Source organism: Mixophyes fleayi, chromosome 3 (genome assembly GCF_038048845.1).
Source record: "Mixophyes fleayi isolate aMixFle1 chromosome 3, aMixFle1.hap1, whole genome shotgun sequence".
NCBI classification, from domain to species: Eukaryota; Metazoa; Chordata; class Amphibia; order Anura; family Limnodynastidae; genus Mixophyes; species Mixophyes fleayi.
Genome location: NC_134404.1, coordinates 212,640,488 through 212,655,720, shown reverse-complemented (window position 1 = coordinate 212,655,720; position 15,233 = coordinate 212,640,488). Strand labels below are relative to the sequence as shown.

Below are 15,233 nucleotides of genomic sequence, written 5' to 3'. Positions count from 1 at the left end.
TTCCCAACACTTTGCCATGAACTCTCATTAAATGGCGTAACATAGACGAGGTTCCAAGATGGTTAAGGTTCCTCCCTCGACTGACTGTGGCTTGACATACACTACAAATGGCTATACAATTGTTGTTTGGATTTGGGTAGAAATAATTCCACACATAAGAAGTGGAATTTTTTTGTTTTATTCCCAGGCATGACAATGGCCTTTTTCTTGTCATGTGCCAGAACTGCTGCCACTGGTGCAGGACTTACACAAACAACCTCATCCTCATCAACATCCTCATTAGCGCTCTCGTCGCCTACACAAATCTCCCCCACATCCTCTTCTAATTCCAAAGTGGCATCCTCAATTTGGGTATCACCGGCTACACTCGGGCTATTAAGGCACACATCAGCAGAATGCTCACGATTAGACATCCCACTGTTGGATGGGCTCTCCACAGGGATTGGTTTCATTTGTGAATCAGAGCAAACATTATCCTCTAATGCCTTACTGTTATCTTGCAGCTCGGCTTTGACGCGTTACAGTAGTTGTGCACCAACTGTAGGCTTGGTAACTTTTTGGGATCTGCCACTAATAGCCAAAGGTGAAGGCCTCATTCTCTCTTTGCCACTGCGTGTGAAGAATGGCATGTTGGCAATTTTTTTTTATCGGTATTTAACTTTTGCTCAGTAACACTTCTTTTTTGCTTCAACACAGTGAAAAAAAAATTATTTTGTTTTTTGGACCGATTTTGAAACACTCTGTAGTTTGACATCGCCTTGCCCAGATGACATACTGGGAACACTAACATCAGGACTGGTGACAGAACCTGGTTGCTCATTCTGATCATATGTGGACTGCTTTGAATCCATTCTGAGCGCAAAGCACTTGTAGTGGTAAAAATTATTTGGTAAGATACTGCTGACAAATATGACTTTTGACAGCCAGAAATATTTATGCACAATTATGGGGGACACCCCAAAAGCACTGAGGAGTGTTAAAAATTATTTGGTAGATACTGAAGACAGATATGACTTTTGACAGCCAGAAATATTTATGCACAATTATGGGGGACACCCCAAAAGCACTGGGAAGTGCCAAATATTACAATAATAAAATAAACCTCTATCCGAGCCACGAGATCCGACGACGTCACGATGACGTTCGGCCTCGATTTGGATTCGGAGCGGGCTGCAGAGTACCGAACTACTCAGCTCGGTACTCGGATACCCAAAGTACAGCTGGGTTCGGTTCTCGGGGTACTAGTTATAAGTACCGTATTTCCCCATGTATAAGACGCACCTTTTTCCCCCAAATTTTGGGTCTAAAAAAAAGGTGCGTCTTATACACTGCAAGTCTTACTTACCTCAATGAAGAAGTCGGCACCTGGATGTGAAAGAGGAGAGAGGAGTCCCCGCTGGCTGTATGGAACAGCGTGTCCCCGCCGGAAGTCCCGCCGCGTAACCGGAAGTAGCGGGTCCGCCGGACTGTTTCAACTTTAGCCCCTGGTCTCCACCGGAAACAGGCCACAATTGCCGTGATAGGCACTCCGAGAGGTAGAGGTAAGGCACTCAGCTAGAAACCACCAGGGCCAGGGTGGACTTTCAGAAGGCGGGGACACCCGGGAATTTGGAAACCGCCAGGAGGGCAGCATGCTCAGAGCCTGAGATGGCACGGGATGTCCAGCAGGCAGTGGGAGACCCCAGTCCAGCAGGCAGTGGGAGACCCCAGTCGTCTCGGGAAGCTTTTTTTTCATTTTGGGCCCCAAAATTAAGGTGCGTCTTATACATGGGTGCGTCTTATACTTGGGGAAATACGGGTAAGTCTCTTGTTAGTATCTTTCAAATATGCATTGTATGGAAGGATATCCTCGACTTCGTAGCCAGCAAGGTTAATGATTTATCAAAGGGAGACAAGAGATTTTTTTTTATTAATTGCGGCGATAATAGATTTGTTATCATCACAAGAAGGTCATAAGTTGTGGGTCACGTTCTGTTACTCTGTTTTGTACAGAGTGACATTGAGTTGCTATTTTGTGTACAAAATACCATAGTACATTTGTTAGAGGGCAAGCTAGGTTGGTAATGGTAGATAAATGAGAATAATGGCATAGACAGTTGCAATTAATAACAAAAATATAATAAATGCAGTTGCTCAATAAAGACAATCAATAGCAACAACAGAGGTTTATGGACAATAAATGCATAAGACCATCCAATGAAACTATAGGTGTGAATGGACTTGCCTAAACTCCACACCACACTGGCAATAACACCATGTCTGCCCACTCTTGCCAATACTCCTATCTAGCTAGACAAATACTAAACAGTATAAGACAGTACTCTATATGTTGGTGCATGTTTAATGTTGGTAACCCAGGTTACATGTAAATTGTAGAACATTTAGGAAGCTACCTATAGATAGGTGGATCTAGTAGTAATGGTGACATGTTAGCAAGACCCTCGTCTATAGTCTGTAATTTTCTTTCTAGGAAGCAAATAGGTTGAATACATCACTTCTTTGGCTAAAGTCTATGAGAGGCCGCATTTAGATATGGGGCAGGTGTCTCTATAACTCAGTCACTTATGTATTATAACTGACTCTTTATCACACAAATGCATACCTATCTGTCAACGGTGATACAGGTAAGTAATTATGTGACTATCTCTGACCAGTAATCCTTTTGAAGTTTTCTTTACTCAAAACACAAAGGACCAAGGTCAGGAGTCTCTATCTCTGACCATGAACAAGCTTTAAAGGCTCATCTCCTCAACAGGAACTCACAAGGTACTCCTGGAGGCTCTCCCAGTCTAGCCTCTGTATACTGGCTAGACTCTTCTTGGATCCCCAGCTTTAGTCTGATCCTGTGTAAAACACTCCTCATGTTGAGGGCTGATTTGGTTCCCTGCTTCTGGGCTCTTCTTTGTCCCCACTCAAACACCTCTCTCTTTGGCTGATGCTAGACTGGGACAGGTACCCTCTCCTCCTGGTTTTGATGCAGCCTTGGTCAGCGAACACACTCTCATTGCTCTCTCTGAGACCACTGCACTCCCCCTCTCGTGGGGTCCACACACTCTTTGGAGCACGTTCTTCTTGCAACATTTTTCAGCTCCACATCTACCTGGAGCTTTCAAAGATCCCCCTCCCCTTCACCTGCATACTTCCTCCCCTCAAGAGGTGTACTCTGATATGCCTCCATTGCCTCATAATGGTCAGACTTTTAATTAGGAGATCCAGCTACAGATGACATCTAATTGCCTGGACTATGAGCCTTCCACTATATCCACTATTAAGGTTGGATTGCACCTGACCATAATTGATCTGCATCAGAATGCTGGCTAGATGGCAGGTGCTTAAAGGAAGTGATTTCAGCAGAGGCTTTTGAAGGACATATGGATGACAAGATGTAATGCAAACTTATGCACCACGCTCAACCAGACAAGGCTGCATGGGTTAATTACAGCAGCAATGGGACTAAGGTATCACTCCTTAAATACAAATATACAAAAACACTGGGTGTCTCCTATGCACTGGTAATAGCCTTGGAACACTATACAGAAATTGTTACCTACATAAATGCAATGCTTATACTGTAATGGAGATCCAAATGACACAATGTTAGTAAAGTCCCAATAGCTCTAAACATTGAATAAAAACCTGGATAAAGGATAAGATCACAGCGAGCTGATCTTGTTAAAAAGCTAACTTTTTGGACTTTAATAGCTATATTTTAGCTGAAGGCCATCACAATCTGAACTGGATAAACAACATCACTCTAGGTCAATTCACTAGAATTAGAAGGAATTGTACATATATATAAAAGACTATAGGAAATAAAGGGAAATTATGAAAAATCAATTCCTAGAAAAGAACTATGATCCATCCCTAGTGGAGAGAGAATTCAACAAGATAGAGGCTGTAGATAGGAATGCACTAATACAATACAATACTCAACGGAACTCCAACAAAAACAACAATAAGGTTTTATATCCGAATAATCCGACCAATCTCAACAATTACGGCGTATCATTAAAAAGCAATGGCATTTACTCCAAAAGACGATATCTTAAAAGATCATCTACTGGAAAATCCAGATATTGTCTTCAAAAAGGCCCCTGACTTTTAATATGGTTGGTTACTGATGTTTGTTTCAACTAAACATACGACAAATAATTGGCTAACACTTGAAGGTCAAAAACCAGGTTTTTACCATTGTGAGAGATGCCATAACTGTAAACTATTAAATTATACAAGTACGAAACCTATTGTCTAATACACATATGTGCATATACACATAATGTTTACGAAATTATTAACACATATGTGCATATACACATAATGTTTACGAAATTAAGGAATTCATGATATGCGAGATGGATGATGTTTATCTTATTGAATGCAGTTGTCACAAACAGTATGTAGGACGTACAATACGCAAGCTAAAAACGTGCATTGGGTAACATGTAGGGAACATCCCAGTGGCGCACACAGGGGGGGTTTCTGGTTCCCCAGAAACCCCTCCCCTCCGGGAACCAACGGTACTCCACAGTAGCCGCGGCGCTGTCAAAGAAGCGTCCGCGGCAGTGCTGTATTGTAGTATAATACAGCACTGCCGCGGATGCTGCTTGACAGCGCCGCGACTGCTGTAGAATTCAGACTCGCTGAAATGGAGCTGCTGCGCATGCGCAGCAGCTCTCTCTCTCTCTCTCGCTCTATTTTTTTTTTCCCGGGGGGGCGGAAACCCCCCCTTCTAAATCCTGCGTTCGCCTCTGCATCCAGACATGTTTTGATAAACACAACCTCTCCAATTACTTTACTCTAGTTCATGAAAATAAACTAGAGGATCTTAAATTATTTGCCATCAAGAAAGTTTCAAGAAACTGGAGGGGTGGAGACCTCATCAAACAAATTAATAGAGAAGAGGTGAGGTTGATCTATATACGTAAAACACTAGGGCTATATATTGATGTCATACTACAGTCACTAATATGATCATCATCAATCCATGTAAACAAACATCTTTGGATGGGTAAAATCAGCTTTATTTGGGCATTTTGGATGTTCACTTACGGACTTAGGTAAGTACATGCCCATTTCTGTTCTATTCTACTTTCATATCATCACCCATTGCGTCCAATACCATCTGAACTTGGCAGCTAAAGGGGATGAGCCCAATTAGTATCAACTAGGAAACTATTTGAGAACCTCTGGTGAAGTAGGATTCTGTTTATGTGCCTGTATTTTTTCCTATAAGTCCAGTAAGAAATGGACATCAGACTGCATGTAGATATATTACAACCGTCCACATTTGTTAAGAATGTGTGAAAGAAGACATTCTAATAAGCCATGCATCATATATACAATGTAACGATATGAAAATAGAAAATCTGTGATTTATTATGATATTATTATGATTTAGATATGACCATCAACATAATAGAGACAATAATGTTTGGGTATCGTATACAATACACCTTATTCCCCATGCCACAAAATGATACTTGGTGAAACAACTCTGCATATCTATAAAATATACATATGTATGCTGAATGATATTCCATTTTAGATCAATACCATGATACAAAACATTTAACAAATTGGTGATATTAACATTGGTTTTGTAATAAATATTTCATTATATCAACAGTTGACCTGTTTGTTTTTGTTACTGTTATACAAATTATTGGAACATTGGAACATCTGTACACCAGATCCCAGAATAATTATACTATATATATATTTTTTTTACCTTTTACCTATACTTCCACTCTCTTATATTTATTATGTGTATATATATATATATCTAATATATAAATGCTTAGTGGCGTCTGTCTGTGTGTGTGTGGGAAAAAAACAAAAAGTTGCAGCGCCACCTGCTGGGCAGAGTTATACACTGACCTACTAAATTCTTAGTGTGTGTGTGTATAGCAGTCTCCTCTACTCTGACCTCCCTGTCACATGCCTGTTCCCCCACCAGTCCGTCCTGAATGAGGTGCCAGAACTAATTTTCCTCTCCCGCTGTTACACTTCTGCTCTCCTCTCCATAAAGCCCTCCATTGGATATTTTTCTATTCCCTCCAGAATACAACTTAAGTTGCTTACCCTTATAAAGCCATCTATAATGCGTCACTGCTACCCTTCACCCTTCATCTCCGTTTGCTTCCCCTGCCCTCTGTTTTGTTCTGTTTATATTTTGTTGATTGTACTGTGGATTCTGTGGCACCTTATAAATAAACAATGATGATGATGATGATGATGAAATCCCCAATTATAAATAATTCCATGATCTGTTTGGGCTGTTGTCAAGGGATTCATAACTCTCTAGTTTGAGGGAGTAGGAGGAGAAAAATCCCTAATAATATGCAAAGAACTCAGTGCACCGTATTGTGTTGAAGAATTATCCCTTTAATCTAATGATTATGCAAATGCAGCACTGCATTTTTATTCAGGTTATCAGCAAATGTTTAATGTACACTGTCAAGCCTCCACAAATCCAATGGTTGATCAGGCTTTACAGCCTGGAATAAAGTGTTGACGTACTATTTCAAATCCAATGGTGCACCCTAACACAGAGGACCCCTCTAAGGTTTTATCTCTGATCCCCATTTTCTAAATCTTTTTGCACATTATAGGTAAAGTTGTCTCCTGGTGCAGACATGGCACTCTTCAACAATCAGTCACGTGCAACTAACCTGCAACAAGTTTTAGTTTGCAGGTCATAATTAAAAAAACAACAATTCAAAATTAAATGACATTGTGCCTGTTTAGATCTAAATATTTTTTTCTACTATAGCAGTAGGACCCAGCACCCAGTCAACATAAAATAACAAAGCAAGTTTCTCAAAATGCCTGTCAGCAGCCTATAATTCAAGTGTACCTTTCAAGATTTTTCCCATAGAGAGCTAGAAGGTTGTCCCACCATTTCAAGTAAAGGAACATAAACAACTGTAGACTGACCAAGAATGGCCTAATGGAATTGTGGCCCACTCACTCTTTCCAATCATCCCGCTGCTCTGTAAATCAGCTTTTACGTGAGCTGAATAAATTTAAAGACAATTTTCTATTACCAAACTAAAGACTCCTGTAGTTTTAAAACACATAGGATAAAATTCTCAAACAAACACAAAACTTTTCCATTGTTAATATGTTTATATTTTGCAGCTACTTGAGCCAAAGCGCAAAGATCCATGCAGATCATCATCATCATCACTGATCTTTGCACCAGAATGTTTAGGCTGCATAATTGTAGCACCATGCATGCACACAACATTGGGTGATTATTGCACCCAGATAAGTAATATTTTCAGATTTCCACCCAAAATTGAAGGTTTCATTTACATTGGTTAAACTAGGAGAAAACACATAAAGGATTAAGGATTTTAAGAGAATGTACTATTCATGGAATAATAATGTATATGAAAAACTAGATTATTTAGATTGTGATATATTTGTAGAATTCAAACATCTAGACCATGGCGGCCCAGCATGCCTGTAAATGTGGCCCAGCAGGAGTTTTGGTTGTGGCAAGGGGGCAGCGCTGAAAAAAAAAATCCTGCAAAAAAAAAAAAAAAGAAAATACTTACCTTGCGGTCACGTCAGCTGGCGCTCCGGTTCCCTCAGGGCCATCTTTTCCATTGGGCTCGATGGGCAGCTGCCCGGGGGCCCCACGAGCAAAGGGGCCCCATAGGCACGGCTCTTAATGAGAATAAATAATCCTGCAAAAGAAAAGAACCTGCAAAAAATCCTTCAAGGGTCACTGAGGGTCAAGGGTCACATCTATCTATCTCTATATATCTATATCTGTATCTGTATACATCTATATATCTATATCTATATCTAGGGGCCCCGGTGCACTGCTTTGCCCGGGGGCCCATAATGTTGTTAAGATGGCCCTGGGCTCCCTCCCTGGTCTCCTCCTCCGTGTGGCACTCGCAGTGAATGTCGGGGGTGACGTCATCACACCCGACATCCATTGCGTAGTGCAGCACAGAGGAGTCACCCGCGCGAACTATCAGCAGCAGTGAAAGATTATCCAGTATCTTATTGTTGTTACTCTGAATTTGGACTTTCTGCACCATGCAATTATGAACTAGCTGTGTTCTCTGTATGTATCTAATATAAATATTAAGAGATAATTGTATTTTTAATATTTTAAACCATTTTAAATGTGCAGTGCTGAGTAGGGTGAAAATATCACCCACTGTTACCCTCATCGGAGGCTGCTCCATGAGCCATTTTTCCCGCCACCCTATCTTTAAATCTCTGTAGATTTCTATTAGTCCTCCTGATGCTACCTATATCAATGACCATTTCAAACTGGTCAATACAAAAAATAATTCATGGGTGCAGAAAGAGAGTAAAAAAAAGTTTTTGGCATTTAATTCCCCGAACCCCACTAAGGGGCAGATGCAGGTAAGTTAAATTGTAGCTGGTAATGGGACTACTGCTTTAATCATAATTCTGCAACAGGTTTCCTAACTCTTACTAACTTCATTTCCAAGTAAGTTTAATATGTTAACTATGTTTTCTGTGGTTTTTTCGATGATCAGCTATCGTTAGTGTTAGTGTATTTTATGTGCGGCCCAAACCAACTCGTCGTCTTCCAATGTGGCCCAGGGAAGCTAAAAGGTTGGACACCCCTGATCTAGACCATTGATTTAATTATCCCAATCAGCTTTGGTGTAATTATCCCAAAAGATAGAAAGCCTCAAAGGTTATGAGGATTTAATGGAACATTTGGTCAATGAGCAATTCATTTTTAGCTCCCTTTTCTTACAGGTTATCACTGAGATATATATATTATGGTTAATGTTACGTCAAAGTCACACACTACATACATACACCTACAGGACCTGATTTATCAAGCAACGCAAAACGAATGTATTCTGCATTTTTTAAAACGCATGTCCAATAAGGAGCGGATCTGAAGATACGTCTGTTGAAGAATACAGTTCTAGGTCCACTCTGCTCTCACAGACAAAACACTACAGGATACGTCCAGTACATATGTGGAATATAAAGTCCCAGAAGAATGCATGGGAAAACAAACTATACAATTAATGTCACCTGTTAATATAATATAGTCATTAATGACAAGACATTTAAAAATAATGAAAAGGTTTTTATTTCAATTATTTTTTCCATAAAATATGGTGATGTTATGGATGTCTGCTGTACATAAAATTAATTTTACGACATGTCTTTGCAAGAGCAACTGATTGCAAAGACATGTCGTAGTATGCATACATAGCTATCATCACTAGTAATTTGCACTTACACCAGACTTGTAACTGGTGCAAGTGATACGACAGATAAACACATACCTTCGAGATGCCCAAAGCTTGAATTTGATGTTGCGCATACGCTCGAGCTTGGAACACCCTTACTGCACATTGACTACATGCATAAACCAATTCCCCTCCCCGTTCTGCCCCCTTAAATAGTAGGTAAAGGTCCTTTGTGCTAGAAAATTGGATATTACTGCGTTTTCTGTTGTATGGTTAGTTTCTGAGCATAGGCAAAATATGGCACATATTGGCATTTACGTGCCTTAATGAATCAGACCCACAGTGTATTGAAAAAATATTTAGCCCCCAACACATTTTCATATTTTTTTGCCGCAAATTCTGTGAAATAAATTGTACAAGGATTGTTTTGCCAATGATCCACAAAGTATTGAGTACCATGTGAAATAAAAAAACATTCCAAAACCTTTACATAAATTACTAATCTATTAAAAAAAGAAATAATTAAATGTAAAGTATTCATACCCCTTGGGATTACAACCTCAAATATGCACAGATGCAATACATTACGTTAAAAATCACACAAATTGTTCAGGGTCTCCACTTGTGTAAAAAAAATAGTAGATCTCTTTTTGCCAGTTCTTTTTGTACTGACACCTCTTACTGTGAGGTCATACACCATTGTATTAACCTCAAAAAGAAGATGAAAGAACATTTCAAACAAGTCTGAGATTTGATTGCAGATAGACACAAATCTTGAGAAGGGCACAAGACTATTGCAAAAGACGTTGAGTATCGCTAGGTTTACAACTACAGCCACACTGCAGTGCCTACATCAGAAACTTAGTTGCCTGAAAATAGCTTCACTTATCAGAGAAACTACGGTGAGGCCAACAGTAACCTTGAATGAGAAACAGAAATCAGTGGTTGCTATGCAATATAATGATCATGGGTCAACAATATCCAGGTCATTTTTCACGAAATGACAAAGAAGAAGCCTTAACTGATAAAAAAAAAAAACTATTTCCTTGCCTGCAAAGAACTTGCAAAAAACAATCTAGATAATTATGTGGCATATATGAGATCTTGAGGTTTGATGAGAATAACGTTTTGTCCTGAATGCTGTGTGGTATGTATGGGGCAAAGCAGACACAGCTCATCGGTCAGGTAATGCTATAAATAAAATTGATGTTCTTCAGTGTTCCAGTCCCAGAGTTTTCACTTTAATCCCATCAAAAATTGGTGGCAATATCTCAATCTTGCTGTCCATCCCAATATTTGAGCAATTATGCAAGAAGGAATGGGCAAATATTGGTCCAGCTTGGCTTTCAAAGGTAATAGAGACTTATCAAAATAGACTACTGGTTGTGATAGCTGCCAGAAGTGGTTTAACTGAGTATTGACCAAGGGGAGTTAAAACTTGTTAAATGATATGTCAGCAGTGTTATAATTTGGTATTGGTTTATGGCGTGCCATTATCTCTCTTTTGGGTAATCGGACACTGTTAAGATGTATGTGTGCCTCACAAAACAAATTGTGTTCTGAAAAATAAAAGGGGCTGAATAATAATAATAATACACATAAAGAACAAAGTCACTTATTCACATGTTTTTTTTCCATGTAAAAAGGCATGTTTGGGCTTGGAGGCACCTGGTAGATTCAATAGTGCTTGTAAGTGCCAGGCTGAGCCTTCTGTAACTTGATACCCTTGAAATATTTAAAACTTCTTGTGCAAGACATTGCTTCATAATTATGCATCTATAAAATATATAAAACATCAATCGTGCTATTGTTATAAACATTTATAACATACTTTTTGAGTACATTTAGATTGCTTAACTGTAAAGCTGATTTAAGACAGTATCCCCTAATATCTCACTGACAAGTCAAGAGAAATAAATGTAAAATGACACACCTGTTCTTAACCTAATAATTAAAACGTGATAATAAAAGTTTGTGCCACTTACCACAGAGATTATTTTATACTTATTTTTATGCTTTTTTTTAACAGGCTCCTCCATATTTAAACTGAGAGTCGATTCCATTTCCTTAATGAGTAGTTATTGTTGCTTTCCTAAAGCTGGCAAACTGTAGGGAGAGGTGATACCTGTATGTCTGAATAGTTTGTGAAATGCAAACAAATCGTTTTGCTCCTCCTGCACAGAAAATGGGAAGATACTAGAGAAACTATTAAGGGTCAAAGACTAAACGGTTTTATCTGTATGCACACCATGGTTAGCAATAGTGAAAAGATTATCCTACTGTCTATTAACTCAAGGTAAAGTACAATCTTAAGATAATAATGTTTAGTGACTTCACCACTCTGTTCCACTTACTTTAGTGAAAGACTCATTTCAAAGAGAAACTTTAGAACTCATTGTATTGTGAAATAATGCACAGTGCCATGTTAAATGAAAAAGATCATTGTTCATTTGAAACCTGTTCATTCACGGTTTGCTCAATCTCTTAAATCTATTTTTTTGTGTAGACATTCAAAGATTACAATTTACTGCAAAAACATACAACATTTAGCAATGCTTTTTTTGCAATTTGTGCTGTAATTGTGTATAAAATAGAAAGAAACAAACAGATATTATACTGACACATATATTGACAACAATACTGAACCATAATATAAGAAAGAAGGTGTAGATGCTTTGCTAAAAGAAATTAACAATCTAAAGGAGAAGTGAAAGTTGATACAAAAGCAAAAGTACTTTTAAAATTGTTCACATAGAGGCCAAGATTATCTAAAACTTGAGTGATAGGATCCTCTTCCAAATACTTTATCACGTGTGATAGCAGCTGCCCTGCGCATGCACAGTCTATTTTGGTTAGTCAGTTTTAATGAAGATGACCAACTAACTATTGTGACATTTGTTGGCTCCGAAATGATAACTATATGGTATTAAAATCCAATCCTTTTTTACTAGTTCAGGAATAGCAGAAAATTAGTTTAAGAGAATACTTCCATTTCCACATAATAGTGATTCTTCATCATTTAACTTAAAAGCGCTGGTAGCAATTACAAGCATTAGGTTGTAATTGTTTGCTGTGACTTTTGAACAACCAAATCTATATCAGCTGTTCATATGTTGTGTTTTGGGCACACATATGCTAATATTTGCTTCAAGTTATCTTATATCCCAAAATTTAAAATTGGGACAAAATAAGCTCTACTCAATCCATGCACGCAATGCTCCCAATCCACACAAACCCAGCCCTGACCCATCATCATCATCATCAACATGTATTTATATAGCGCCAGCAAATTCCGTAGCTCTTTACCCAATTATGCCAACTATTTTGTGAAATCTCATCAACTTCTCCATAAACCCCTTCGCTCTCAAGGTTCGCAAATCCTTACAGATGACAGGTATGAGTTAGGCATAAAAGCACAACCTATATGAACAACTTAACATTCCAAGTTAATCTGAAATTGTCTGTTTAATAACAACAATGTTGAGGCACTACTATGATTTACATGCCACTGCTGTTGATATATGAAATGAGTAATGTAACACTCAACTGCCATGCTAAAATTTGGGAGGAGTGGTACAGTGAACCACTCCAAAATGCCCCACTCTCCGCTTAAGAGCATGCTCTGTGGCCAGAGCTTTCATGGCAGCTGGTGCATGCACAGTGAGCCCTTTTTGGGCTTTTATGTTCCGGAATTTAAACACCAAATAAAACTTCACTGCTTGTATGTTGGTCCCTGTGCATGCTCAAAAGAGCAGTGTGAGGATCTCTGTAGCAGAAAGACCAGCATTACCAGGCCACCCTCCCCAACACTGATATTATTTTATGAGAGTTCATATATACTGTGAAAAATTAAAGAGAATTCAGAAAATCTGTGTAACTGTGTAATTAGGGGAACAGGAGAATGTATGTGAATATTATCTGATAAATCTGTATGCCTATAGAGCTTATTAGTAAATATACCTAAATGTTTTTTACATAAATAAAACCACAATCAGACAATCTTTGTAGGTCTCGACTCTTCAGATATAGACTGAACATATTTTTCCATGGTATGTATTGACCTATGACTCCTAAGGATAAATTCTGAAATTAAGATCAGAAGGTTGTATATTATTATGGCTTATAATATATACTAACTCATGATGTTCAGGATATAAATTTATTTAAACAATGTGTTACATGTAGCTCTACTGCCATCTATTGCCTCAGTAATAATATTGTCAACTTACTAGATGATGTATTAACTAAGAGGAGTGGCATTGGATATAGGAAAGACAGTAAACTTCCATTAGTAACAAGAAGTGGCAATACATTATATATAGTAATTATATACATGCCAGTATGCCTTTTGGTTCTTTGTCAAATTTGGTCAAATACATTTGTACCCTCAAAGCCAGCCTCTTTGTTTAACATACAAATTCTCCCCTCATTTAGGAGAATTGCAATACCATAATCAGTGCTGTGATTTGAATATATTCTTTTCCAGAAACCATGATGGATCACTGTAGGCCTCCTCTCATCAACAGCAGTGGCATGTAAATCATAGTAGTGCCTTAACATTGTGGTGCACAACTCTGGTTCTCCGGTTTCAAGGGGAACATCTTTGGAGAGGAAGTCACAAACCCTGAAGCAGAGAGCGACAAGACCCCAACAAAATCAATGGGTTTACAATTTTATTATAGGGACAAAGGAAAAGGCATAAGAGGAATGGGATTATTAGGAAAGGGGACAGTAATTGCCATGGTAAATTCCTCAATAAACAACATAGAAGAACAATATATATACTTTTCCACAAGATTTATGCTACCTCCTATATGACCAAGGAAATAACTTTAAAAAGGGGTTAATCATGCTAATCTTACACTGGGTTTTTTCACAATATTTCTGTCACAAACTTACCTTATTTGCTCCCCCGCCGCTCTGTCTGTCCAGGAAGCCGCACCACCGGGTTCGGCGGTCACATGACCACAACTCGGGGCGGGGAGTTTGAATCTCGGCTCCTATTTAAAACCCACTCTGACAATCGGTGAGTGTTAGAGCAACTTACCTGGTTCCTGGCTCTTGTTCTTTTGGATATTCCATGTGCCTGCTCCCTGTGAAGTGTCTCCTGTGTACCAGTCCCTGCTAGTCTCACTTTCCTGGATCTCCTGCTCTCGTGTACTGACCCGGTTTGCTGACCAATCTGTTTGCCTGTGACCCTGACCCAGATTGTTGACATTCCCACACTCTAACTCTGTTCTTCTGCCATTCCTTTGTACCGACCCGGCTTGCTGACCACTCTGATTGCCTGTGACCCTGACCCGGATTGTCTGACGCCTTTTTGCCTCCGCTTGTACCTCTGCCACCAGTTTGTGTACCGAATCTGGATTCCTCCACACTGCACCTACTCCTCTTTCTGATTGTACGTGTACCGGCACCAGCTGTCATCCTACATCTCCTCTGCTTACTGCTCCATCCGCGATACTACATCTTGAGGCGAGCCTGAGGACTGCGACCTGCATCTCCTGCCAGCTAAGTCCATCCTGCCTTGCGGCGCTTCTTGGTGAACACCGGGAAGTTCGTTAGGCTCCGCACCTCAGGTAAGCCAGCACTAATCAAGATTAGTTCCGAATCCAGCTAATGCGTTACAATTTCTTACCTCTTTTCAAGATCCAACACTCACCTAAGCTTGTGTGATGTGTGTGTGACAAAGGGTTTATCAAAAACAACCACCTGTTCTGTTTAAAAAGATTAAAACTTTCCCTGTCTATGCCACACACTAACTTTGCCTTACCAATTATGCCGCCACCAAGGTTTTCTGTGAAGAGCTGAAACTGTTACTCAGGAAGCCTTCACTTCTCCCTTTAAACTAATATATGACAATTTACTTACATCAGAGTAATTATAAACCAAATGATCTATCCTGTTTCAATTATGCAGCGTTTTAATACCAAGCCTCACATGTGAATTCGTAAGAACACTGAACTTCGCAAGTATATTTTAGTATCGAAAATAAACCCACAATATATAAGATAAAACAACAAAATG

At 39.1% G+C, this 15,233-nt stretch overlaps 1 protein-coding gene across 1 annotated transcript in view; it reads right to left on the bottom strand.

Annotated features, from left to right (window-relative positions):
• The window catches only part of ENPP3 (ectonucleotide pyrophosphatase/phosphodiesterase 3), a 170,062-nt gene extending 158,759 nt beyond the window's left edge, over window positions 1-11,303 (bottom strand). The window contains exon 1 of the mRNA XM_075203086.1: window positions 11,192-11,303. Coding sequence (XP_075059187.1) covers window positions 11,192-11,269 — 78 coding nt within the window. The 5' untranslated portion in view covers window positions 11,270-11,303. The remainder of the gene's footprint in view (window positions 1-11,191) is intronic.
• Window positions 11,304-15,233: the final 3,930 nt, after the last annotated feature.